Here is a 27,307-nt window from a genome sequence, read left to right as displayed (position 1 = left end):
TTATCTTTCACATGATACAATTTTCAGCGATCTGGAGATATTACAGTTGTTTGGTTTTGGGTTTTTTTAAAATCTTTTCAAATAATGGGTTACATGTGCTTATTGTGTGCTTGCTTTGTCACTGTCACAAGTTGGGTAAAAATATATTTCATGTAAAAGCAGGTTTTCAGGGAAAGCGTGCAGTTCATTCACAAAATCTCCTTGTGTTAAAGCGATCTCAGAAAATATTCTCCTACAGGTAGCTTGGTTTATTATTAGGTCAGTATTTTGTTCTGGATCAGCTTTCATAATCTCTTTAGAAACAGGCGGTTTATTGTTTTTGACACGCAGTACAGGGTCATGAGTGGAAACAATTCGGGCTACAAAGTGCATGTCAGTTCAGTGCTCCTCTGCTGACGGCATGTCTGTCTGAAATCAAGTTTAAAAAATTGGCCCTGTCTCCAGCTGACTTGTTTTGTCAGGCTGAGTCATAAGATTAACCCTTGACTTGTCACTACGGAAAAAAGGAGTAAACAACTGTAGCCAGTACAGTATCGCTGATCCAGCTATGATTCATTTCACTGTAACATGATTCTCTTAAGAAAACAAATTTCGGAGCAGCTGTTGCATGGCTTAAATGGGGATTATAAAAACTGCAACCACAAAACAAAAACTTGCTTTGGACTTCAGGAGCTTTTGGAGTAGTTATTGGGGAGTAATTCCTGCAAATACTGAGTTGTTACCAATAGCGTCACAGTTTTTTGAGCAGTCTTTCAAATTCTTCCATTTTAGGTTTATTTTTCATCTATTCTGGTGAAAGTAAACTTCTGTGGGTTGGAGTTTGATATGCTTGATGGATTTGTGGTTTGATCCTGTAGCAAATGTCCTGTGAGAAACAATGTTTTCATACAGTAAATGTAGAGCAGACACAGTGATAAATTGCAAGCACTGTCCACTAAGACTTTATTCCCCCCGATGTAACTGACGGTGTGGGACAACTCATTCCCTTTTTGGTAAGATGAAATGGCAGTCCTTTCAATTTGTGGGGAAGTAATTCAGGACCACATTCATTTATTGACTTGTTACGGAGGTGACAGTGTTTAAACCACTTTGTCTACAGAGAGACAGCGTTTGCAGTGGCGCCACTCAGTTTTATTCACTGTATTGTTGTTGTTCTCTTACTCGCATGATGGTGAACAACCTCAACGATGGCCTTGTGCTGATAAATGTTAATTGTGTGAGCAAATATTAGCAGTTAATATTACCTGTGTATTTTTTGTTACGATTGCTCGGCACCAGTATAGGGCATTTGTAATGCAGAGGGGTGCCCTCCCAACGCTACATAGTTAAGGTAGTTTTTTTTTTTCTGCTCTATGTTTTAATAGTTTTTCCAGTTGGCTGGGTGGATAACGCTTATTATTTGAGAGGGAGCTTTATCATGCTCTTCATCTCAAATATAACTAAATTGAAGACTGAGCATGTGTGTGTGGATGTGTAGCAGCAATTACAGCTATGTTTATGATAGTCTACTTCAAAGCACTGACTACAGTTACCCTGGAAGTATTTTTAATTACTTACACCTTTGTGTGCTTGAATTATTCCAGGAAAAAAATGGGGTTCTTTTACTACTTCAACTCTTGCAAGCTGAAAGCACTTTTTCTCGTGTTTAGGTTTTAGCCTGAACGAGTGATTTTAATCTAGTGCACTATGAGAAGTAGCACAGGCAGAGATCTGAAGATCTTTTAGCATATCTCATCTGTAGAATCCCAAACATTAGCGGGAAGCTTTAAGGAATGGCATTGTTAGCTGCAAATCAAAGCTTCTTACAGACTCTCTGGGGTCTGAAATAGGTCTTTGTGGTCCCTAGGGGAGGAAGGAAGCCGCAAGTCACTCTGCGGGCCTGGCAATTTAATAGTCTGAAGTATAGTGATGTTCTTTTTTGCAGCTGCTGCTACGCCTTTTGCATCGGAGAAGAGTTTGGTTCAGATATCATCAGCTTTACTGCATAGTTAAATAGTTCTGGGTGCGTAGTTTGACTTGCAGTAAAAACACGAGTGTTATTTAGCGGATGGAAGCTTCAAGGTCTGTTTGCCGGCGTGCTCTGAGCACAGTTGCCTCCTTATTGATTTGAAAGAGTTTACTGAAAAGGCGTTTGAAGCTGGATGTGTGAATATTCTTGTCCGTATGTGCGCATTCCGTGTATTTGCAGAAGCATGATAGTTACATCCTGAGATAACAGACTGAATATCCACTGCCGTTTTTATCTGACCATAGTATTTCCCTGCAGTCGAATTGTCCCCTTTGTGGTTCTTTTCAGCTCAAATCTGTTCCCTGGCACCCAAGGCGCTTGGCAGCACGGACCCAAAGCGTGCGGCTCGCTCGCCTTCCCCGCAACCCCCCCACATGAACTTTGCCCACGTTCTCCCTTATCCTCGAGTATTTTCCTGCTTTTGTCAGAAGGGAGGCAGGGAGAATTCACAGCATTGGCAGTCGACACAGTAAGAGGTGGAGAGTTTCGCTTTAACCTTTTTCTCCCTGGACCGAAATCCCGATCTGACTCGCGGGGAGCTCGGTTCCCGGCCGCCCGCAGATGTCGGGGCTGGGGCCGCTGCCCTTGGCCGCCTGCTCTGCATTCCTGATGGGCCAGAGCTGCCGCGGCCCCTCCCCTGCTCTCTCCTTCCCTTTCTCTCCCGGCGCGGAGGCGCTGCTCTCGTACCCAGCCCCGACCGGCTCCCCCTCGGCCCCCTGGACGATTCGCTCCTCCCCGGGCTCGGTGTCCCCCTGGACTGGCTGCTCGCTGCTCCCCGGGCTCGGTGTCCCCCGAGACCCGCTCCCCTTTACTCCCCGGGGCTCGCTCGCTCCTCGACGCTCTCGGTGCTGCTCCCCGGGACTGGATCCCCTTTGAGCCCCCTCCCCCGTGGCTGGCTCCTCGATGCCCCCGGGGGCTCCCTCCCCTCTTTTGCCCTCCGGGACTCGGTGCCTGCAGCCCCCGGGCTTTCTCCCGTGTCCCCCAGCTCGCCCCTTCGCCAAGCGGGGAGCAGTGCGGGCAGAACCAGATGGCGGCGTGGCTGTACCCGCCCCGTTCAGCGTCTCCTCTGCTACAAGTGTTCTAATTTAATGAAACTACAAAAAAAACCCAAAAACCCAGCAGCTCGAGGGGCTCGGGACGCACCTCGCCGCCGCCCGCGGGTTTCGGTCCCGTCCCGTCCCGTCCCCCCTCCCCCCCCTTTCCTCCGTGCCGCGTGGCACGGTCCGGGGAAGCTTTGGATGGGGGGTGGTGTGTGTGGGGGGGGGGAACCTGCGCGCGCCCGCCCGACCCCCGCGCCCGGACGGAGATGGTTCAGTCCTGCTTTGCATAAGCCGCCTTTGAGGCGCTCCATGTGCGCGCGGGCGGCGGAGGGAGAGGCGGCGCGGCTCGGCCCGGCCCCGCCATGTACTGCGCCTACCCCGTGCCCGGCGTGGGCACCAACTCCCTCATGTACTACTACAACGGCAAAACGGTAACGGGGGGCGCTTTTCTTCGAGGGGGAGACGGGGGGCTTCGTGCTTAAGGGGCTTGGGGGGCGCCGAGTCCCGCGGGGGCTTCCGAAGCCCCCGCGGGACTTGGCGCCCCCCAAGCCCTACGGCGGCTTCGTGCTGGGGCTTCGCCTTTTATTTTTCCTCTTTTCCTCTTTTATTTACAGCTTGGGGTGAGTCTCCTGGATCGGAGGAGAGCCGCCTGGTCTCTCTTTTCATTTCCTTTGGCCCCAGTGCCAGCTGTCTCTCAAATATGAAATAATTTTTTTCCTTTCATGTCCGCTCCTGGGCTTAAAACAATCCGTTTGAAGTTTTTATGTGAAGATCTCTTTAAGACTTAAGTACAATTAACTCTCCGCTACCCCCGAAGCGAAGGGAATATAACTTGCGTGGAGTTTTGATTTTATTCTTCCGAGATCGCTCTATTACAACATTTCTCTTTGTTCTTGTAGCAGGAAAAAAAAAAGGCTTTGATCTTATTAAGTATTTCCAGGCGTATCGTAGATGGAAGGGCTGGTACTGTAGGAGGAAATTGATAGCATGTGCCTGGTGTGGGTCAGAGGTGACCTTTATGAGCTTGAAGAGTTAGTAAATAGATGACAAATCATATGATGATCCTATATCATGTTGCCCAAGGTTTTATTTTTTTTTTTAAACACCTCATTAGCTTTTAGCATTTTCTCTCCTAGGAATTCTGGTTTAAATATACCCAATATATATGTGAAGTTGTGAGGAGTGGGTTTAGCCTTAGAGTTTTGGAAGCGCAGTCTTGCTCTGTGTGCCAGATCCTTGTATGAGCCTTGCCTTAATGGGAGAGCAATTCACAGCCGAATTTTGACGTATTACTGCTCTTATTTGTATTATTTGATCGGTTAGTGGCTGTTAGGATGTCCCTCATTGTTTGCGAATTTTATTTAGATTATTCTGTTAGACTTTGCTCATTGACATTCTCTTCTACCTGCTGCTGTACGCAAAATCGGACTTGTAGCCACACAAAGCAAGTGGGAAAGGACATGTAGAAAATCTACATTTTAAACTTTTTATTAAATATGCTTTTTTCTTTTCAACGTCTTAAATTTGTAAGCTAGAAGGAAGCTTAATATTAAGCTAAGCCCCAAGTATCTCAGCACCCCAACAGATGGTTGTCTGCACACTGGCACAAAAATTTAAAGTTTAAAATTGAAGTCGGGGCCGGGGGAGGTGCTATTAGAAGAGATTCCGTTTTCATAATTTCTGTATGTTATAGGAGGGACACTTGAAAGTGAAAAATACTGCTTTAATATAAATCCCTTGATAAGCAGGAAAATTTTACCGTTACTTGTAAGAGGCATTAAGAAATTATATATTTCAAGAATCCTCATCAAATTAAAAAGGAAAAAAAATTCTTAATTGGTTTCATAAATAAAATGAAGCACTTACACTGTGGACAGCAAAATTTAGCCCATTTTTCTTTTTTGTCCTTCACCTGTTGATATATAGAAAATACTGTTAGTTTATGGAAGGTTTAAAAATTTTAATATGGAACTTCTTGATAAAAAATTCAACTATAGTTTAAAAGAACATTTATCTCTGAAGTTTTACCTTTTCTTCTCTTTCTTTCGAGAGCTATGCTACAGACTCTATGCTCTCAACCCCTCCTGATCCCCATTTAAAACAAAGCTGCAGTATTCTTAGGTAGAAATAATAGTACTAATTGAAATTGTACCTTTTATACTGTTATTTTATTCTTTTTTAAAACTAATAAATAATTAAGCAAAGTTATTCAATTAATGAGGCCTTCTAATTTAAATTTTATAAAATGCAATAGCACCAAAGTAATAATTATGTAATAGACATTTTAGATATTCTTTGGGCATAAAGACTAAAATACAGACTTCCAAGATTTGTTTTTCAATTTACCTACAAGTTTAGAAAGAAATTGGTTATTTAAGGCATATACTGTAAAATTAGCTTTATATAGACTGTGATAGAATAATGTCAGTTAAGTAATTTTAAGGAACAATATTGATTATAGTTCATTTTATATCACCTTTGACTATTATTTCCTATGAGAATAAATTTCTATGATACTAATTTGATAGACCAGTCTGTGTATGGATATATTTTGTTATTGAATAAATTTTTGTTTTCCTCAGCATAGGCTGAGGTTTTATTGAACCCGCTTGCCATGTGGAGTTACTGCATCTTTCTCAGTAGTTTTCTGCAAGAGCTATTTAAAAAGGGAGGAAAAAAAATAAGCAGGGGTGTGTATGTGTACGTTGTGTAAATGTAATGCTTTGTGCCTTGTGATTTTGCAAACTAGCTTATATTAGGATGTGTTTTGAGTTAATCTTTTTTCCTTGAGAAGTTTGAGAGTGTAAAAGTCTCTTTATAAATGTGTCCTTGTGTGTGCATACTTACGTGTACACTTACGTATGGGTCAGTGAATAGAGATGAAGAAATACATGCAGAGGTGAGTGCATTATGTATCTATTTGGTTGGGTTTTGGTGGAAAAAATGCCTGTCTTGCAGTCATCGCGCTCAAGCATCACAGGAGAGAGAAACATGTTAATAATACTGCGTGGTGCGTCGGTGACACAACAGCCTGCCTTTCTGTAGCAGTTACACAATAAATAAAGGACTGAGTCTTTTAACATCAGTGGAAAATGGTTTCAGTTGTAAATTTTGGAGCAACCAGGTGCTAAAAAGAACAGTTCAATTCAGCTTTTATTAGCATCGGGCCAGTTAGTGTACAGGGAGGAAAGTACAATTAAAGCTGTTCTGTACCATATGCTGCCCACAGCAACTTCAGCAAGGTCAAAGCTAACATTTGTAAGTCAGGACAAATAGAAGATCATCTGGAAAATCTCTAGGGGTACATGACTGTGGACATTGAATAAAGAGAGGTAGTAAACACTGGTCAGCTGTATTTTTTTCCCTATTCCTCGCCCTTCTCTTTCCTCTCCTCACCACACTAAAAACCGATGAGTTACAGCGCATCAGCCCAAGAGAGTTTTCCCTGCTCCACTCCACTGCGCTGAACTGCCAATCCACTGAGTGGCAGTCCCCAGCCAGAAGGGTGGCTTGTCTGCAACAAGCTTTATTGATGCTTTAAAGTGAAGGTTATGTCCATTTCCTTGGGCAAATGAAAGCAGCTAGGGATGGGATCAGGTGCTGTATTGGACAGATCTATATTTCTCAAAATTGGAGGACCAAAGAGTAACACACCCCTGTGTGCATTTTGCTTTCTTAACCACATGCACGTTTGAAGTCCATTTGTAGCAATATAGTAGTCTGTGTCGGAGGTGCAGAAACGGAGCATGAGTGAGTGCAGAGAAGAGAAATGCAAAAAGTAGCGTTATGTCTACTACTGTATCTTCTTGTGGTCGGCACTGGCGATGGGGATTCATACCACAGCTAAACCAGCCTTCTGAAGTACAGGGAACAGGTTCAGAAACACACTCATTGGCTTCCACTTTTTCTTTTTTTGGTTCCATAAAATCTGAATTTGATCAGGAATTTTCAAAGACTTAGTTGTACGCATCCTTTAGTAACAGCATAGTTTGAAGAATATGGGGAAGAGGTGTTGCTTAGGAAATAAAATGTAGTCTTCAAGCACCATATACGTATATTTATTTCTGGTGGTGTTCCTGCTGTCTTACCTTCATTTTCCTCCCTTCTCTGCCTCACACCACAATGTAAAAAATAAAACAAAATCAGAAGAACAGACCAGAAGGTTTCCATATAATGAATTCGGGAATTTTTTTTTGTAAGTTTGCCTATCACATTTTAACATAACTTTAAAGTTGTCGTTTACTAGGGGAGAAGCTAGGAAGTACTTGTGCTATATATCATTGCAGCAGGGTTCTGCATTTCGAAAATACCCAAATAGGCATGTATAGCATGCCTAAACTGTGTAAACATTTATTTAAGATGGAATTCAGTTTAGCTACTTTGAGGACTGAATTTTATACCATCCTTAAAAATGATGGTTGGATTTGCAGACAAGACTGATGCTCTGTTCTCTTGAAGGAGTGTTTTATTTTAGTTCCGGGTGGTGAGAAGAGTTCTTTAAATGTATGAACCTTTACACCTGGTATTGGAAACAAAAAGTATGACTGAGGATATGGTATACTGATCCTGTGTTCTAGGGCTCTTCGTTTATCATTGTGCTTAAATATCAACTAAACAAGAATTCCGGGTGGGTTGGGTTGCTTTTTTTTTTTTTTGGCAGCTTCTGTCTTGCTATGATGAGGAGCATGGAAAACTATAGTTACTGTTCTACATTCCTGAAGTTTCTAGTACATGATTTTGTCAGCAATATGATAAATATGAAAACAAGTTTACTTTTCCCGGAGCTGCTTTTCAGCAGAATTAGCTTTTGCCACAAAACCTGCAGATAATACACTGTAAAATTCTGCCACATGTACAAATCATTCATCAGTGCGCACTTGCTTAGTGCATGACTGATGCAGATGGAATGTAGATAGGCTACTTAGCAGAGTTTACAAGCTACAGAACAGGTTATCCATCTCCACTGGTTTCAAAAAATTCTGCATCTCCAGCAGCTTGATAAATATTTTCCTGAATTTTCAAGAATTGTTAATAACTGGGCTTAAATGAGCACCACGATGCGTAATTCCATAAACAGTGTGTGTGATGGGAGCCTTGGTCTTGAGATAGCATGAGCTCATCGGAAGTAAGGTTTGCTTGCTTCATTGCTATTTTTTAATCTGCTTTTAACATTAATATTAAACATTGATAAATATTTAAGAATTAGGAACAGACTATGGGAAAATTGCCTGAGAGGAAGTATGCCAACAGGAGGACTCAGAGTGTTATATTTATTAAGTGCATTTATAGAATGAGACTTGGAAGTTCTACTTAGCATAAAATTTGGTAAACCTAGATCTTCAAATAACGTTCATGTTACTGGCACCTGTATGAGTAAACAGAAGCACCTTGTGCAAGCCTTTGATATGTTTTAAATATATCAGGTCTGCATAACTTTCCTGATAGCGTTCATTACATATGTTAATCACCAGGGCAGATTTCAGAGCTGTATATGTGTTTGTTTTACTTAAAACCTCACGTAGTACAGATAACGTCTTCTCAACTCGGTTCTGAAGTAGGCTCCCACTGCCACCTCTCAAAAAAAAAATCTTAGTTGTCACCCTGGAGAAAGACCAACCAGTTCAGGGTGCGGAAGAGACTGGCACGGGTCTCTGACTCGATGTCCTTTGCCACTTGTTTGTTCCGCTTCCCTCTGCGGGGGCTCTTGTCTTCTCCAGAGGCCACTGCAGCCCTAGGGCTGGTGTATATTCTAGCGCAGCTCCAGAAACGTCGAGTCTTCTGCTTGGTAAGTCATGGAAAAAGCCTGGTTTTGACGTGCGTTTATCGAAAGGGGATTTCCCATTCATGATTGGGGTTTGTTTTCCTCATCAGCATGGAGACACATCTGATGCTGTCGGGTGTCCGTGTGTTGAAGGGGATTAGAAGATGGGCTCCTTTTCTACCTGCTGGAGACAAGCCTCTTCAAGGAGACTCCGCAGACAGGCTGACCTTTCCACAGTATTCCTTGTCTTAGTGGGAGTGTCAGCCAGGAAAAAATGGTTTGATGCCTCCTGGATGTCCCGTTATCAGTTTAATAGCTAAAAGAGGCCGTCTGGAGCAGCCATGTCATATTTGTAACTGCCTTGCTCAGTTGTCGTAGGAGAGAGGAGCCCCTTATGTGGGACGTGGACCAGGCAGCTGCTGTGCAGCCACGCAAGCTTCCTGCGGGCCACAGCCCTGGAGGACAGGGATGGATGGGGCTCCTAGTGCACACAGGGCTTTCGGACCAAGTGAGCTAGCTGCCCTGATAGATCACTCCCCAACTGAAAAATAAAATCTCATCTGTTTTTATCAACTTTTTAAATTAAAGCCTTTGTATTTTGCATTTTGTGGACTTCAGGTTAATCTTAGTGAATTTTCTCCTTTGCTTTTAAATTTTGTTTGTAGTAACACAACATAAGAATCATGATTAGGGCATTAACCAGAAAAAACCTGGTGCTCATCTGCAGGTGATCAGATGACATCAGAGGCCTGGTTTTAATTTGTGGCTAGTTCTGATTGTAACTAAAAGAAACTTGCTCCTTTTGTGGAATTGGCTGGCTATTTCCCCACATCTGGAGTTAGTGAAGTCTTTGAGACCACATCAGTTGTGTTTTGCCGCAAGAACCCTTTGATCTGAAAAATCTAGACTGGCACAAGTGCAGCTTCATAACATCGCTGCTATGTTTTTGCAAGCTATGGTTAAGATACCAAAACAAGCAGAAACTATATAAAGTTATGTGTTTCTGCTAGGACTTTCATGTAGCTGTTTGGAAGGGCCTCTTTTATGTTAATATAATTCATAACATTTTTATTATGTTAATGGCTTGTACATATGTATCTGTAAATGATACATTTGTAGGAGTTTTTCACTTTAATTTCCCTTTTGAGATAGTGTTTAATCAGTTTTTATAAATCACCCAGTTAATGTAAAAAGTTAAAATTTCTGTCTGAAGCTTGTATTTACAAATCTCATCGATAACGTTGCAGTTTAAAAGAAGTATAATTCATCATTGTAGGTGATTTTGCATTAATCAGCGTACATCTCAGTGGCGGTGCTAAGTGTCATAAAGCTTTGTTTCCACCGCTGTCCCGTGACAGTGATAGATTATCCATCAGCTATAGCATATGCTGCATTATTCTGTACAGCACAGAACTTGCAAATTAAGCCCAGTTTTGCCTAATATGTTTGCAGTATATGGGTGTGAATATTTACAATTTGGCAGACTGATGTTTCTGTTAAAATATATCTGAGGCGTGGAATATACGTGCACTCATACAGGGAATATGTATGTACTGTTAGCGGTGCTTCAAACGTATTGTCATTCTGTCACTCAGGTTTGGTAAGGCTCTCTAGTTTGCATTTATTGCACAAATTGAAAATCTGCAAGTAAAATATCGAACAGAAGATCCTGTAAGGGCTTTATTTCCTAGATTTTTTCCCTTTATTTTGATTAAAAAAATTATGTTAAAACAGGCATGTTAAAACAACTCGAAGTCGTAGGTTTTCCGCTTGGCTCCTTTTTATTGGGATTCTTTCCCTGCTGTCGCTTCTATTCCGTGGCTGGTGCCGACAGCTCTGCCTTGGCTTGGTTCCCTGTGTCCTTGTCCTGGTTCCATTGTAGCTGGTTCGGTGGCTGTGGTTGCAGCTCTGCAGAGGAGCGGGGTTGGGAGCCCCGGGCACTCTCCTCCCTGCAGGTTCATCCCGGCCATTCCCATGGGGAGGGGACGCTGGGGCTTGCCCGCCACCCTCGCGGAGACCAGTGCTGCTCTTTGAGGGAACTTGGGCTGTTCTGTTGGCCGCCTTGGTTTTTCTGGCCCTTCTCTGGCTTGGTAAACAACATCCCAGAAAGACAGGGAAAGGGATGCGAATGCTGGAGATCCATGCGTGGGAGGGTTAAAAACATTAACTCTTGAATTTTAGGCCATGGAAGCTTTAAAGTTTTAAAATCATTCTTAGCAGATGCATTTGTGAAGCCTTATGAATTAAGGTGAAAATTAAGGATTGAAAAATGAAAACACTGAGTTTTTTACTTTCTTGCAAAAAGATACCCTGGTTTCACTGTTACAATTTGATATTCTTTGCTGCCTTATTTGTTAATTTGTTATTTCTTTACCATTTTTCTTCTAACATACACTAGTCATGCTACACTATTCTGTATATTGACCGAAATAATGTTGTGAAGAAATAACATCACTTAGAAGAACTAACGTTATGGGTAGAGCTGTTGAGTCTGTGAATACTGGCTTCGCTGGTTTGATTTCTTTATTCCTGACTGTGCTTTATATTTCTTCTTAGAGTCACTGCAGTGAAAGGCTTGTAATCACTGTGTTTATTTGGCTTCTTACAGTTGTTAAGAATATTCTTTGTTTGCAGGTTGAGGATGGCCATTCCAGTGTGGTGTTACACTGAGAAAAAGAATAATGCTGCTTTTCTTTAATGCTAGGCCAGTGTGAAAAACATTTCCTTGATGTCAGAGTTTTAAGATTATTCCTCAGGATTTGCATTTCATATATATTTGGTGACTGTACAAAGGCGTGCAGGTTTCTGAATGGGTTACACAGTGGTTGCATTAAAATCTTTCCATTTGTCACTGGATGTTCTTTTTCTTTCTGATTGTTGAGATGCCAGCTAATTAAATATTCAAACAGGCATACAGTTGTTTTAAAATAAAATTTGTTTGGGGCCCAGTTGTTTTATCTTGCTTTTTTTTATCTTGAGCAACAAGTCTGTGCGAGTCATGCACTTAGAAAGCAAAATCAGCATTCAAGCTTTTATCAGGCCACCTGGCTGAGTTGGCACACCAGAAAGTGTGTTGTTAGGATCATTCTACTGTAGCTCCTCTGTACTGTGGCAACTTGCTAAAAAGCAAATAAAACAAGGGCAACGAACACTGCAGGTTGCTACACTGTTCTTTTTGTATTTGTGCTTTCTGTGTCTGTATGCTATTATGGGCTTTTTAATGCACAACACCCAAATATCGCTGACCTGCTCTTATTGCTCTCCAATGTTTAGGTGTATGCACCATCTCCGAGTTCTGATGATTTCAACAGAGAATCTCCAAGTTACCCGTCTCCTAAGCCACCAAGCAGTATGTTTGCTAGCACTTTCTTTATGCAAGGTGGGTAAAATGACTCTAATGCGTGGCTGGGTCTCATTTGTGCTTTAGGCAGACATCCACAGTTGGCCACTGTTGCATGGAATAAGTGAGGAAGTGTAAAGGTAACGTATTGTGCTAGAGCCTATGATTAGGTTTTATATATGTCTGAAACAGTTAGATGAAGGGAGCTGTCTGTTGATTTAAAGTTTTTCTCATGACATTAATTGCTGACTGAAATTTAAGGGGATTATACACCAGGCCAGATGGACAGAATCCCCCATCCTTTGATTTGTAGGAGCTTCAGAGCAGCACACTGGAGTGATAGAGAAAAATGAGGTGAGGGCTTCTTGACTGTTCTGGAATTTGACTGTACGATATCAGCTAACAGTCTTAAGTTCTCAAATGCGTGTATATCCAGTATGCCAAAAAAAAAATGGTTTTGCAGTGAATGAAATGAGAGCAGAATTCTTTTCTTTGGCCTTGCGTCATCGAATGAGCTTGTACTGTAGCCTGGTGAGGTTTTGGAGCGTGCTGAAAGCATAGTCTCAGTATGGGAATTTACAGAGCGCTTCACTTTGTACTAGAGAAGGCAGATGGCATTGACACACAGGCTAAAGTTTTTGTAATGCGTTTATTTCAGTTACTTAAATCTGCTGTCATGAAATGTTTTTATATTTTATGGTACGAGATTATTTTAGATTATAAATTGCTTATTTTAGGCTAGTAGATGTTTTGCACTGTATGTTTGTGATGAGCTCTGTTTGCCTGAACTTCACTCCTTTTTTTGCCATTTCTTTCAGTCTGGAATTTTTATCAGCACTCTTGATACAAATCTGGTCTTACTGAAGGCCTGTGTAATTAGCAGAAGTGCTTGGTATTTTCTCAGCTGTGGTTGGATTGTATTTCAGCTATTATAAAGTCTCTGTTGGCTTTGCAGTTTTTCTTATAAATATAGCAACAGAGTGGTGGCATGAAAATGGAAGATGCAGTATAAACTGGTCACCATTTCCCTGCTGCTGTTAGTCTGAATACCTGAATTCTGCGTTCTTTTAAAATAGTTCTGTAAAGGAAAGCAGAATACAGTACTCTCTTTCGTTAAACATACTTCTCTTGTTTTCTTTTTTATTAAACAATAAAAAAGATGGGACCCACAATTCTTCTGACCTCTGGAGTTCATCCAATGGCATGAGCCAGCCTGGCTATGGTGGGATGCTGGGGAGCTCCTCTTCCCACATGTCCCAGTCCGGCAGTTACGGCAGCCTGCACACACATGACCGTTTGGTAAGATACACGGCACAGATTAACGCATTTGTATTTGCCCATGGAGAGCTGAATTACAAGAATACATGTCTTGTTTGCTGCTCATGTGTGACATTGAAGAACCTACTTGCCAGAAATCACAAACTTATTGTATTGGATTTATATCCTTTTATTTACATCTGTTGTATAAATTAAAAAAAAAAAAAAAATCTATGGCTGTATAGTGGTCTGTTTGGAGGATGGATGAGTCCTTTTCTTTATTAAAAGAGCTGGGTGTTGTATGTTTGGTATCTTAAAAGTATCAACATTTATTTCAAGACTACTTAATGTCTTATGTTTGCTTCTCTCCAGAGCTATCCACCACATTCAGTCTCGCCTACAGATATAAATGCCAGTCTTCCTCCAATGTCTAGCTTCCATCGTGGCAGTACTGGCAGTTCACCTTACGTAGCTGCCTCACACACTCCACCTGTCAATGGATCAGATAATATTCTGGGTAAAAAGTTCTTCTTGCTTTTTTTTTTTTTTTTTAAATTTTAAAAGAAAATGAGGTTTAGGGCTGCATGACGCACAATATTAGTAAGATTTAATTTGTGGAATGCTTGTAGATCAGGGATACCGCACCACTGTGACACTCTGACCTTATTATGGCTCAGATGAGGCAAATTGTTTTGCAGTCAGCTTAAGACTTAGTGGTTTATTTGCTTTCACAGCCAAGCCTATGCTCAGGAGATTGTATCCACCTAACTTACAGCAATTATCCTTCAATAGTTTAGAATACGCGCCGTTCAAATAGGTAGTTTTGGTGTTGTGGTTTTCAGAGCTGCCGTATCACCAAGGCACAGCACGGGAGAAAGACAGAAAGAATGTTTCTTTGGGGAGCATGATAAACTGTGTCGTAAATTCCTCTCTTAACTGATTTAGAGATTACTGAGTAGCCAGTATGGTGGCTGGTGTAGTCTCTTCCGTGCTTACCTAGAAAGCATGAAATACAGGATGATCCTCTGTTCCTTGCATCTATTTGCACGTCTTAAGATACAGTTGTAGAAATTAAATGCTTGTGGGCGCCCCTTGTCCGTTCAATATGATTCACACTTAGCTTCATTTAACTGCAGAATTCAGTTAGAGTGACTCTGTTGGCTTTGATTTGGGAACATTTTACACTCGTATCTTTAAACAGAACCCAGTTAATGAATCTGCAGGGGAGATTCAGGCTGGGAAATCCAAGTTTGCGTCAAACTTGAAGCAGCGAGCGCGATTTGAATTTTGGATGTGAATGGTTTACATTCATGTTAAATACAGTTTTTTTGGCATTAGAAGTTGATAGTTGGAGAAAGGATATTCACTTTTAAAGAGTCTGTCTTCTACAGATATTTGAGAGTATTCAGGTCCTTTTTGTGTTTCCAGTTGGCAGGGCTTCAGACCTCCTCTTAGCTTGATGGTGTGTGGAGCAAAAGGGCACGCAAAGCTGCTGACGTGCAGCTAAGGGCAGGGGTGTCCGAGAGCGTGGTGGATGAGGGCTTTTCAGGGATTTTCTAAAACAAAGATGAGAACAACATGAGGAATTAGAGCAGGGGGCCAAGGAGACACAGGAGGAAGTGTTCAGTGATTTTGTGTTTAAGAATTAATGAAACATACAGCACTTCAGTGATAACAGTTTGGAAATAAGCTGCAATAATCTAATTTTGATTTTCTTTTCACATTTCATTAAAATTAGTCTGTGATCCTAGAAAATAATTTCAGTTTTCTTTTCTAACTGCTTTCACTTGTTAGTCCTTAAGTTATCACAGCAATACCGTGTTTGACATTAAAGAGGAGAGCATCTAAATTTAAATCTAATTGTTTTAATTAAATTTTTAACTATAATGAGAACTGATTTAGTTGACACTGACTTCCTCAGAATTTCCGTTTAAAGAGTAGTTGCTCAACTGTATGTAATGAATAAAATAATAAAAGTAAATAAAATTTTAGCTTTAAAAATAAGTGTTGGGTTTGCTTTCCACATTACAGGAAACAGAGGAAATGGTGCTGGAAGCTCACAGACAGGTGATGCACTTGGAAAGGCATTGGCATCTGTAAGTAGCAGTTACAACAATTTGATCTGAAAAATGTATTTTGATTGTTGCATCTGTTATTTATGTGCTAATTCATTTTATAATTTGAGTGTTTTCATGTATGAAGTCAAAATAACATACTATGATACGATGCCCTATACTTGACAAAGATATTTAGGGCTGATACAGTTGAGAAAGTTGTTTAGACAAAGTAAAAGATAATCATAAGTTTAGGGTTTGTTTTTTTTCTATAGTAAAAGTAAAATATTTTTAACATGACTCTTAGAGCGGATCCTGCCTCAAGGTTTAAAATGTTTTCTCAGTGGCCTTAGAAAACTGAGAGGTTTTGAATGAAGTGTTGTACAGCTATGATTTATGCAAGTCTTTTGCATGCTGTATGCGCATAAAGTTTAAACTCTTAATTCTTGTTGGAATAATGAAGATAATGTAAAACGTAAGTATCTTCACTCTACTAAAAGCTCTGTTTACATAAGCGCGCATCCAGCGATTATTTTTGCATTAGTGCAATCAGATTACTTTTTAAAAAACAGTATTAGATATAGTATTAGCAGAAATTTCAGAGCTAGGAGTGGTGGCTGGGGGAGCACTTTGTATTTCTTGTATGCAGCAAATAGGGAGGCTAACTCTGATTTTAAAAAATTGAAATGGTTACTTTGCAGCCCCAAAAGACCATTCCTGCGTTGGATTCTGCATCCCTCGCCTCCTGCCAGTGAATGCGAATGTGTATATTGTGCAGATCCTGTTACCCTTGCATCCCTCAGAGGGTCATATGTTAAAAGATTACCAGATCTGATAATGTCTGTAATGTCCATATTGGGCAGGAGAACGCTGACCTGCTAGCTCTGTGGAGAAAAATGTTGTCCCTGTTACTTTTGGGGATTCAGCAAGTAGATAACAATTCATGAGTCCAGAGGGCAGTTAACACTCTTTTTTTCTATTTGAGACCTGTCAGAGAAGAACTGGGATCACTCTGACTCGTAGAAATAGCAGTGCTTACATACTTCAGGCTCTTCATTGCTGTGCGGATGCATGGGGATGTTCTGCAGCCTGGCGCGCTGGCCAGTTAGACCCACGGAACTTTGTGATGCTTCCCACTGCTCGCCTTTTTTACATTATTTTTGCATCTTTTAAGGTATTTTTGCCCAACTCGCAAGCAGAGAAAGCCGGGCTGATGTTTTGAGGAAAAACTCTAAATATATTGGGAGTGGAAGTCAGGGCAGAAATGTTTAATCTAACCGGTGGGTGGGCTCTGGTTGTCATAGAAACTTGTTTCTGTCATCCCGTGTTGTTGCTTGGCAGGAGCAGCCAGGTCATTCCATAAATCATTTCTGTCATAGCTGATGGTGATGCATTCCATCTGCTCTATCAGTGCATGCCATAGTCTGCACACTTCAAATCCCTCGTCTCATCCATCTGCTTCCCCCACACCCCGCAATACGCACGCACCCAGCACGTTTCGTGTGCTAGTTGAGCAAGGAGCACTGCTCATGGGGGAGGTGGTCTCTCCTGCAGGTGAAGCTAGCACACGTGAATTCCGATGGCTACTAAGTTGAGAATAGTTGTCTTATTTCAGCAAAGTTTTATTTAAATACTGCAGTTGTCTTGACTTTTTTTTTTTCTTCTGTAAGACTATGGAATATGCCTTTCTGTTGGGATTTTAAATGCTACTGCTGCAACTGTTGAGGGGAATTTCTAGCTCTGAAATTCTGTTGATGTACATCTCACAATAGGCCTTTCATGTGCGAAACATCAGAGGATACGACATTTGTTCTTCAGTTTAGGTATTAAAGACCATACAGAATAGTATGTGATTAAACATGTAAGGCCAGATAATACATTTGCAAAGGTTCTTTTATTTTAGGTTTAAGCCTGGATAATTGTGGTCTTAATCTCAGGGTAGGCAAGAAAGAGAATTGTACATGAAAGTATTTACACAAAGTTCCCAAAGCCCTGTGGATTATGCATTAGTTTGGATAATGAACTAGTATAGATAGAAAGAAAAGAAAATCTGGGTATTCGTGCCATTTCTAATGTGCTTCCCTGAACATTTGCCAAACAATAACCCTTTAAGATTGTGCCCATGGAGGGTTATATGGCAGGAGAAACATCTGGTTTATTTCATTGCCTAATGCCAAATCAAAACACTTGGTCTTTAATTTAGAGGAGATCAAACAGGAGGACTGTTTAACTTTGTTGATTATATCAGACCTCTTTGTGATAACTTATGTTTTGATTCCTACCTCAGAACTAGGGTAAAGGCCTTTGTACTGTCTCGGTAGTTAAATAGCCACTGGTCCCTTCACAAAAGAAAAGAAAATGTAGGGAAGTTGACTTCTAAAAGTAATTCATGAATTAAGTTTCTTTGTTGCTTTAGACTCAATAACATTACCATAACAAAGCCTAACTGAAATGTACACTGTAGTGTTTAAAAAATTGGACTAACAGCTCCGAGGTTTGGCTCTGCAGGCTCTCAATTGTGCAGCTTTTGTCTAAGAGCCTTTTCATTAGACCCTGGCATATTGGCACCCTGCTGATTGGAATGGACCATGACTGATAGGAGGAGGAGTCTCATTTGTTGCAGTAAAATGAGTCATGTTACCGTTTAAGCCTGGCAGAAGGTGTCAGGGTTGTTCATCATTGGTCATTTAACAGCACAGTGGCTAGGGACTGCATGCGGAATGAATTCTGACCTTGGTTTGTAGCTGCGGCTTTAGTATAATGTAGGTTTTCCCTCTTATAAAATGTGGCAAAATAAAATCAGCAGATAGAGTGGTGGCAAACAACTAGTTTCAAAGGAAGCTTCATGGCCTTTGTTCTGACTTAATTTTAATTTTTTGTACCTTATCCGTCGGGAACTCCGCGGTTCCCATGCTGACACCCAAGGTTTATTTTTACACTGATATACAACGCGTGAATGTCCTACAATGGTCTGAGGTATTTTACTTTCTTAAATATGTTTTCTTTCTGGCACGTATGAAAAGGAGGAGGTATTTTCAATAGGGAGCTGCTGTTTTTTTTCTAATGAAAAAGTACGATAGACCAAGAGGGAGCGTGTGGTCTGTCAGGGCCTGTTTTTGTCAGTTCAAATATTACAATCTGCAACTTAACCAAGCCTTGCATTATTGTCAGCTAAATGCTGAAATGTCATATTGTCTCTGTGAAGAGACAGCAGCCACACTGCCAATGCGGATTTTTTTAACTGCCATCTGATGACTAACAAATCCTGCTCTCTGCTCAAGTAAAACAGGTTTGAACTGATGAGCTATAAAAATATGTTCTGAAGTCCATAGCCTCCAAACCTACTCAACTCATTCACAAGATGAATTTTCCAAGAATCTTCAAATTTTTAAATTTTAATTAAAGCTTGAAGCATTATGTCTTCTGTTTTTATTAAGACTTTTTAATTACATTAATAACAACGATTTAATTGTTGCAAGTTGAGGCTTAGTATCTTAAGGGAGCAATTGATATAGAAATAGGAGAGAAAAAATTGTATATTCTGCAGTACGTAGTAACAGCAACAAAATTTCTGATGGCTTCTGTTTGGTAGCTACCAATGGTCACTAGCGCTTAATGCTTCCTTCGTATTTTCTCTTGCGAAGAATTCATTTTTAGAAGATAACGTGTTGACTGCTAAAATAGTTTCTTGCTGTAAGTTTGGAAAGTCATTTTTCCTCCACATTTTCCAGAAGTTCTGTTTATTGTAATTTTCTGTGTACTATTAACTCTTAGGTATGTTGTTCCCCTTCAATAATAAAAAGGCTGTAATTTCTGCTGCCGTTAAAGTAGAAAGAAGATCAGTTGTACTCCTGTTGTTCTCAAATGCAGGCTGTGCTTGTTTTGACAGCTGCTTAAAAAGTTCTCTGGACATGTTTAGAGCCTTGAGTGTAATAAAGCAGAGCTGTGATTGAAGGATCATATTGTTTTTTTATCAATCCAACATCAAGAGTGACAATTAAAAGCTTGAAAAGGAATCCTAGTAGCTATTTTTTTACTATGTATTATGACAAGTACTGATACACAATCTCTTTTGTCCGTTGTTAGATTTATTCTCCTGATCATACCAGCAGTAGTTTTCCATCAAATCCATCAACACCAGTTGGATCGCCATCGCCTCTTACAGGTAGGGGTCAGCCATTTGTCAACAACTTTTTTGCCGTTTCAAAAACATCCTGTTTGGAATCACAGTGAAATCAGCAGTAACATCCTTATTACGTAATGACTTCTATAATTTGTTTTTTTTTCCATTGTACTAAACCCAAATCTGTAAGTCTGGATACTTCAGAATTTTTGTAATAAGTGTTTGCTTTAATCCTGGCAACTGGCTTTGAAAATTAGCTTATTAAAATAATTTTTTAAAAGATTGAATGACCTTACATTATCACAGCTATAAAGATATCTGTGTGGATCTCTACCATTGGAGAGAAATACGAATGATTAGATTGGGTTTTTTTAAAGCTATATGGTGAAACTCTGCGGCAGCTTTCAGTGACAAACACAGCAGATGTGTGTTCCCTCTAATGAAAAAATAGTAGGCTCTGAGACTATCCAATTTTTACACAGGATAGCTTTTCATTCATATCTTTCATGAATGCTTTCATTCTATAGGAGAAGAATTTCTGGCATTTGTCAGAATAAATGGTGTGTACTGCAGCCACCTCTGTCACCTGTGCTTTGTGTGTTCGTAGCATGAATGTGGGAAGAAGCATTCCAGTGTGGAGATGAACTGTGGGCAGCTGCCTCCAGCTATTAGTGGGTAGTGCAGCTTTCACAGACACTGTGGCCTCAGCTGTCTAGTAAAAGTTGAACAGCTGTTCTCCATATAGAGAGGACTGTGAAAGCTCCATTGACTTAAATTTGTTGTTTAACAAAGAACTAGAATTACAAGCAAGATGATGTAACTTTAACCCCGTTCTTTCCTCTAGTGTAATTTGTTAAATTATTTAACATTTATACAACAGTCTGTTTTCCCGTTCTCTGTTGTTTAATATATCCCTGCAGGCTCCTGGCCATTGGTCACTCTTGTAAAAGAGATCTTTGCTTTTTATAAAAGAAAAAAATTTTAAGTCAGCTTATACTGAAAAGCATGCAGAGTGATCTCAGCTGAATACTGTTGTAGTCTAGATGAATAAATGGGTAAAGTTATTGCATGCGAAATGCGGTCGTATACATGTGTATGTGAATATGTGTATCTACATACGCAGTGTCACTTGGAACACTCTCATCATTCATACTTCACTCATGTTTAATGGACACGGTTCTGGTTTTCTGCAGACTTAATGGATTAATGAGTAGCTGATGTGGCGTACCTGAGCAGCTACTTTGGGCATTTTGTTTCTATAACTGAAAAACCCAAATTGAGTTGAGTAACAAAGGGATTAATAGGATTTTTGATTTAGTGACTACAGTTGACAAAAAAAAAGGTTTGTGTCCTTGTTGTACTGAAAAGGCAGATCAGACCAGAAAATCAGTGTTAGTTTCTTTTTTACATCAAAGCAAATTTAAGAAATGCTCTGTGATGGGAAGAAAGTAGTTCTGACATTTCAGAGATCTCAGTCGGGGGTCCATGATTAGATACCACACCTAATTTTGTCAGCCTGAAAGCGCTAACTAGTTTCTGGCTTTAGAATATGAATTTGAGAACTCTAAAATCTGGGCTTTCCCTTTGCTGTTGATGCCTTTGTCTGTTGTAACCTGTATCAAATATAAAACTCTCCAAAACTTGCAGTTTGGTTTGTATTCCTTATTGTGGATTCTGATGGCTAAGACAGCAGTAGATACAAGCAAATTATATTGAAATCCTTCTCAGGCGCAAACTTAGCATCTGCTTTACAATTATACTCTCCCAACCCACCCCCTTTCATTCCAGTGATACAGAATTTATCAAGCCTTTGGTAAATTGCTCCAGTAGCTAATTACCTTCATTTATGAATCTGGACTTTTATCTTTATTCCCAGATGAGTCACTAAGAACACAGTGAAGCACAATGTAAAGTAATTACTACTGTATTTATTGCTATTTATACTCCTGGTAGCCATTTTCTGTTCTGACCCAAAAAATTATTGCAGATAAAACAAACGTTTTATGTATACTAAAATAATATATTTTGGAGCATTTTAGCTTTCATCGTCATTTTCCTCTTTTGCAGCTAGTCCTTTGTTTATTTAGTGTTCTCTCAGTTACCCATTTGACTAAGTCATAATTCACCTGTCCCTTAATTGTGAATTACAATAGGAGCACTATTTGCTGTTCAAAGCATTGAGAAAGATGAACTTCAGGAGACAACTTCAGTGTAGAAGCTTGTCTCTGACTATTTGGCTGTTGCGTTACTGAATAAGGAGTAATGATTTTGGTTTCTTCATTGATTTAGAGTAAAGATTATGAGAACAACATGAGGAAACACCCCAAGCAGTACGAGACAATAGTGCGTAACTCCTTCCCTGGCCTCCTTTAATTTCTAATTTTACATAAACATGCCCAGAGCTTAGCTTCTCACATAGTTTTGATGATTGTGTATATTTACATGAAGTTTATATACAGATATGAATGGTGGGAGCCCTGGTATTTTAAGAATCCTCCTCCCTGGATCAGAGGTCTTCAGAAGGGTTCGGTGGGTTCTGAGGATGCCAAACCAGCCCTCTGCTGCATCCCATGCGAGTGTGTGTTTGAAAGGGGAGCCAAGGGATTAGTGTTGGGGAGGCTCTGGGAGCAAGAACAATACTGCAGTGATTGCTATCGATGACCCCTGTAAATCCTAACACTTGCCTGGCTTATTTGTTTTTTCATGCTGCTATGTTGGTGATGCACTAAAAGCTGCAGTTGTTAATTGCAGGGCTTGTGGTGCCAGGATGCTTTTTAACATAATTGGGGGATTTCATGCACGAACTTCTGGGAGGGGGAGTGGGATGAGGAAAGCAGGAAATCAGGGCCATCTGGCAACCTGCACAGACATGGAGAAAGGGTATGGCACAGCTCAGAAAGAGTGCTAGCGTTACTAGAGGTGTGATTAAAAACTGCAGGTTGCAGTTGGGCTGTTCCTTTGAGAGGAGGAGTTGAGTGTTCCCTCCTCCTTTTTTTTTGTTTCTCCCTCAAGAGTTTTGTTCTGGGCTTACATTAAGGAAATTATACTTTTTTCCATTTAAAAACAAAACAAAACAACAATAAAACAAAGTCATCAGACGAGTTGTGCAAGTGTTGAGTCTCTTTGCTTTCTTTTCTTACTTGGTTGCCTTTCTGCTTAATATCCAAGTCATGCTTTATTGTAGGAAGTGGTACGCTCAGTCTTGGTAGTGAGCACTCGTGAAAGCCTTGACTGTGGTCCTGTCTCAAAAAGATGCAGCTTTGACTAGATAGGAATTCCAATGTTTTCTGAGCCAAAATATTCTAAAGTCATTTCATTAATGCTTTGCAAAATAAGTGGGACCCCAGGCATTATTCCCAAGTTCGGGAATTGGAATAATGTGGAGGGAGGCTACGGATCCATACCAAGAGTAGCTGTGCCAAGTGAAATTCGGTAATTATGAACTTACTGATGTCATTATATTTTAAAAGAGAATTCCAGCACAGTTAGAGCAGCTCTGGGCTCTTATGAAATTGGAGAAGGTTTATTTTTTTTAATTAGAAGGGAAATATTTAGGCATTTTAATAGCTGTGCAAGCTGTACTCTTTTTGTTAAATAAAACCCTTTCTTTGAAAGGTAACTAGTTGCAGCTCTGTGAACAAAGGAACTGTAATGTTATTAAACCTTTTCCCAGTTTTCCAGACGTACAGCTCTGGCTGTTATTGAAAGAACAAGCCCACAGGCTCTTCCTTTAATGAGCTGCTTTGGATTGTATGTCCATAATTTATTAATGTAATTGCTTTATTATTACATTTGTATGGCTGAAAGGAAGCTGTCTCTAATGGACAGAGAATTGCATGGAGCATCTCTATAAAAGATGCATTATTAGTTGGTGAGAAAAATACATGTACTCTTCAAGCTTTGTTTTAAAAGTACTGCTTTATTAGTTATTGCATTTCATGTCTAATTATTTCCAAGTTTTACATGGTAATTAGGTATATTTATATTATATTAGAATGGATATGTGTTTGAATTTGTGGTGTATAGGTAATGTTGTAATTTTCAGTGTATTGCACGGTCAGTGATTCTTTAGCTGCCAGTTTACCTTAAATATATTTGAAATAACAAGTGGGAATAACGTGGGTGTATTTTATCTCTCTAAAAAGGTATAATGGAGAGCTAGACAAAATAAAGTGTTTTGATCTAGTTTGAAGTTTTCTTTCTTAGAGAGGCATCATAAAAATGGTTTTCCAGTTTTCCTTAATTCAATGCCTGTTTGATTTCTTTAAATATTTTTGTTTTATATTTTAACACTATTAAAGATATGACTACATATACTGAACGTAATCTGAAGAAGAAAGAACTCAGCAATCTTTTTATGGTGACACTGGCAGAAGGCAGGTATTTCATATGCAGCGTGTGTGTGTTTAGTTCACTTTTTTAATGTTGAAGTACTTTGAAGATGTCACTGCTTTGTCATCAATAACGTGTCTAACCCTGCAGATGCCAGGATATAAAAATTATCCCTCAGTAAGGCGGAATGAAGGAGTTTGTCATTCTTTGTATACCCATATGTTAGCTTACCTTTATGCAGACTATGTTGGTTTTAATTATGTTGGGAAATAATTGCATCTCTGCTTCCCGCTTACGCTGCCTAAATCTATGCATTAACCTAGACAATTTTGACAGGTGCCAGTCAGTGGTCTAGGAGTGGAGGACAAGCGCCCTCATCTCCAAACTATGAAAACTCTCTACACTCCTTGGTAAGAACTGCTGAAAGCAACGTAGTACTTCTTAGTAGTACTTCTTACTCGAGAGCTGAAGGCTTGGTTTTGTATAAATCCTGCATATCATTAAAGGAAACAGTAGGATAGCATTACAAATGAATTCTTTGCTAACAAATGGCCCGTTCAGTTGAACAATACAGGACGGGCAGGGTGTGTCTTTCACCATCTGTTCCTTGGGCATCAGGCTTCTGTGCCGAGGACAGCTGGTGCTAAAGCGCTGTTATGAGATTCTGGTACCTTTTCACAAATCCATAGCTAATTCTTATCTCAAGTTCAGTCTGGAGAAAAGATAAAGACTTCATGCCTTTGCATTTACTTGTCCTTCCCCCTCTCTCCCTGAAATGGCAGTCTCTTGGGCTCGTTTGCATTACGCTGTCACTTAACGTATTAGTGTCTCTTATTTGTAATTACTGTTTGTTATTGGGGAACGTTCATTTATTAATTGTTAAAACGTTTTACAGAATAACACAGAGGAAATACTCTGCAGCATTGTAAATTTTCTTCTTTTGAACATTCACCAGAGGGTTTAAGTTACTGGCTGCTTTCTTAATATTCCTGATAGAGCATCGGGAAGGAAAGGGCTAAAAATTGAGGCAAGGTTTTGATTACCTGTTAATATTTCCAGTTTCCACAGATGTAATTTCATTTTTTTTCTGTCTAACAAGAATAAATATAAGCTAAATTGGTTTTCTTTCTTTAGTATTTTTGCAGGTAAATAAAATTGATATGTACATCTTGAAATCCTAACAGAACTGCAGTGTTAAATATTAGCCTTTTCTTATCTTAATATAATCAGATCTCTGTTGCATTAACTTGACTAACAATTTATTGCTGACGTCCACATCAGCTGTTTCCTCGCCTCTTTTTTGAATTAATCTTAACCTGTGCTTTGCTTCCTGTTCTGTCTTGACTTTGCCAGAAAAATCGAGTTGAACAGCAACTTCACGAGCATTTGCAAGATGCAATGTCCTTCTTAAAGGATGTCTGTGAGGTACTATTTCACTTTAGATGGTGCCTTTTTGTGTTTCAATTAATGCTTCCTTTGGATTCCCCATTAAAAACTTAAATTAGTGTAGCATTATGACCCATCTTTTGACTCCAGCGTTCTGCTGTTTCTTTTTCTAGAGAGCTGCAGTGCCAGAATTGGTTTTGCTTTGGGGTTTTTTTGGTCTTTTTTTAAAGGAAATTAATTTTGAGACAGACTTTTCTGCAGTAGCATACAGAACTCGCTTTTATTTCTGCAATATCTAATACATTTAAAGATCCAATTTAGAAAATGATAACTTAAAGGTTTGTCTAGTTTTTTTGCCAAACAGGTTCTCAAAAAGTCACTGCCTCTCTTAATTGTTACCAAGGTGGTGAGGCTGATGTTATGGTGGTTCTTTCTCGACCTGTATTAGGTAGCTTATTTTGTAGTACTTCCTTTTTTCTTGTTCATGGCACGTAATGGAAGCTGAGTAACATTAACCTTATAATAAGCTTCACTTTAAAAGCTGCCACCTATTTGTGGAATGAATGCTATCTCGAGCAAAATCTCCAGATACCTTTTCTTTTTCCTGTTTGTAGTGCTGGTAGGTGCTTTCAAGTCTTTTGATACCACATTTCATCTTCTATCTTTAATCTCCAAGGTAGAAACTGCTACAGTATGATGGGTCTGCAGATTTATTCAGTGATGGCTGTTACTGTCCCACTTAAATCCCAACAGCAGTCTCGAATGGAGGATCGCTTGGACAGACTTGATGATGCCATTCATGTACTACGAAATCATGCCGTAGGGCCTTCAACAAGCCTCTCCGGTGGCCATGGAGATATACATAGTTTATTGGGACCATCCCACAGTGGGCCAATTGGAAGCCTGAACTCAAGTTATGGAGCATCTAGCCTTGTAACAACCAACAGACAAGCATCGATGGTAATGATTCTTTTAAATGTGTATATTTATGCAGAGCAATTACAGCCGATGCATTTAAACTACCGTAGAGCGCAGTGAGTTAAAACCGGGTTGTGATATTAGTATTTATTGGGGAAAAAACTACTCGAGGATCTTGTGGAGGAAAAGATGGCAGACAACTTGCACCTGCTATGGGTTTCCAATTAGGGGGTTGGGGTGGGAGTGAGCAGGAGTGAGGGGGAGGAGAAAGATGGGAAAGCTTAGACTCTGGCCTGGTCAGTGGCCCATAAAATCCTGCTGTGACCATATGCGGAAAGCTGAAACTTTCTGCTGAGAGCATTTCAGCTTATACATGCATTTTTTCCAGATGTGTAATAATTGGCAGAACAGTTTTCTCCTTGAAATGGTGAATAGGGAGATTGAATGGGAAAAGCAGTCAAGAAGGACTGAATTTCAAGTGTTCTGGTCTGGAAAAGCTGTTTATTGTAAATTGGAACTAGTCTTCAATAGCAGATGCTGGCAGAGGACTGGGAGGAAGCTGTTGGAATGTGGAACCATAGTGTGCGCAGGCTCAAAATTTACTTTTTTTCCTAAATGAAAAGGAGTTTTAGCACAGCTGTAGTGTAAGTAACAATGAAGAGGAAACAACTTTTAGATTAATCCCCAAGAAGAGTGAAGTAATTCAGTCTATCTCTTCTAGTTTCTTTAAAAATGTGAACTGTTTTGAAAAAAATACAGTCGAACTTTTCATAGATCAGAACTCTGTTAAAAGCATTATACAGTAAACGAAATCTATTTGTAGCGTTGCTCACTTCCTTTTTTCTTCCTTTTCATTCCTCCATTCTCAAAAATGCTTAAAGGAAAGAGAGCTTTTTAAAACTTGCTTATTTTAGTGGTGCCATGTGTTTGCATGTTACCAGCGTAATTTTAAAGACCAGTTACATGCTGTGAAATTTTCTGTTATAAAACAGATTCACAGCTGGGTACTGTGTGATCAAGGCAAAATTTCACCTATCATCAAAATAATTAGGTACCCCAATTGCTGAAGGGTTTGTATTCTATAAAAC

At 39.9% G+C, this 27,307-nt stretch overlaps 1 protein-coding gene across 15 annotated transcripts in view; it reads left to right on the top strand.

Moving 5' to 3' along the window:
* The window catches only part of TCF12 (transcription factor 12), a 174,269-nt gene that overhangs the window by 132,349 nt on the left and 14,613 nt on the right, over positions 1 to 27,307 (top strand). For 3 of the 15 annotated variants that reach the window (XM_069866885.1, XM_069866883.1, XM_069866886.1), the window contains 9 exons: positions 12,083 to 12,188; positions 13,309 to 13,448; positions 13,779 to 13,923; positions 15,438 to 15,502; positions 19,547 to 19,625; positions 23,885 to 23,959; positions 24,252 to 24,325; positions 25,269 to 25,340; positions 26,055 to 26,261. In XM_069866885.1, coding sequence (XP_069722986.1) covers positions 12,083 to 12,188; positions 13,309 to 13,448; positions 13,779 to 13,923; positions 15,438 to 15,502; positions 19,547 to 19,625; positions 23,885 to 23,959; positions 24,252 to 24,325; positions 25,269 to 25,340; positions 26,055 to 26,261 — 963 coding nt within the window. Of the gene's footprint in view, positions 1 to 3,338; positions 3,480 to 12,082; positions 12,189 to 13,308; positions 13,449 to 13,778; positions 13,924 to 15,437; positions 15,503 to 19,546; positions 19,626 to 23,884; positions 23,960 to 24,251; positions 24,326 to 25,268; positions 25,341 to 26,054; positions 26,262 to 27,307 lie in introns of those variants that run through there. The other 12 variants (XM_069866893.1, XM_069866888.1, XM_069866890.1 and 9 more) reach the window with 9 other exon arrangements.

The sequence above is a fragment of the Phaenicophaeus curvirostris genome, chromosome 12 (assembly GCF_032191515.1).
Source record: "Phaenicophaeus curvirostris isolate KB17595 chromosome 12, BPBGC_Pcur_1.0, whole genome shotgun sequence".
Taxonomy (NCBI): Eukaryota; Metazoa; Chordata; class Aves; order Cuculiformes; family Cuculidae; genus Phaenicophaeus; species Phaenicophaeus curvirostris.
The sequence above is the reverse complement of the archived record's forward strand: the minus strand, read 5'-3'. Positions and strand labels throughout refer to the sequence as shown.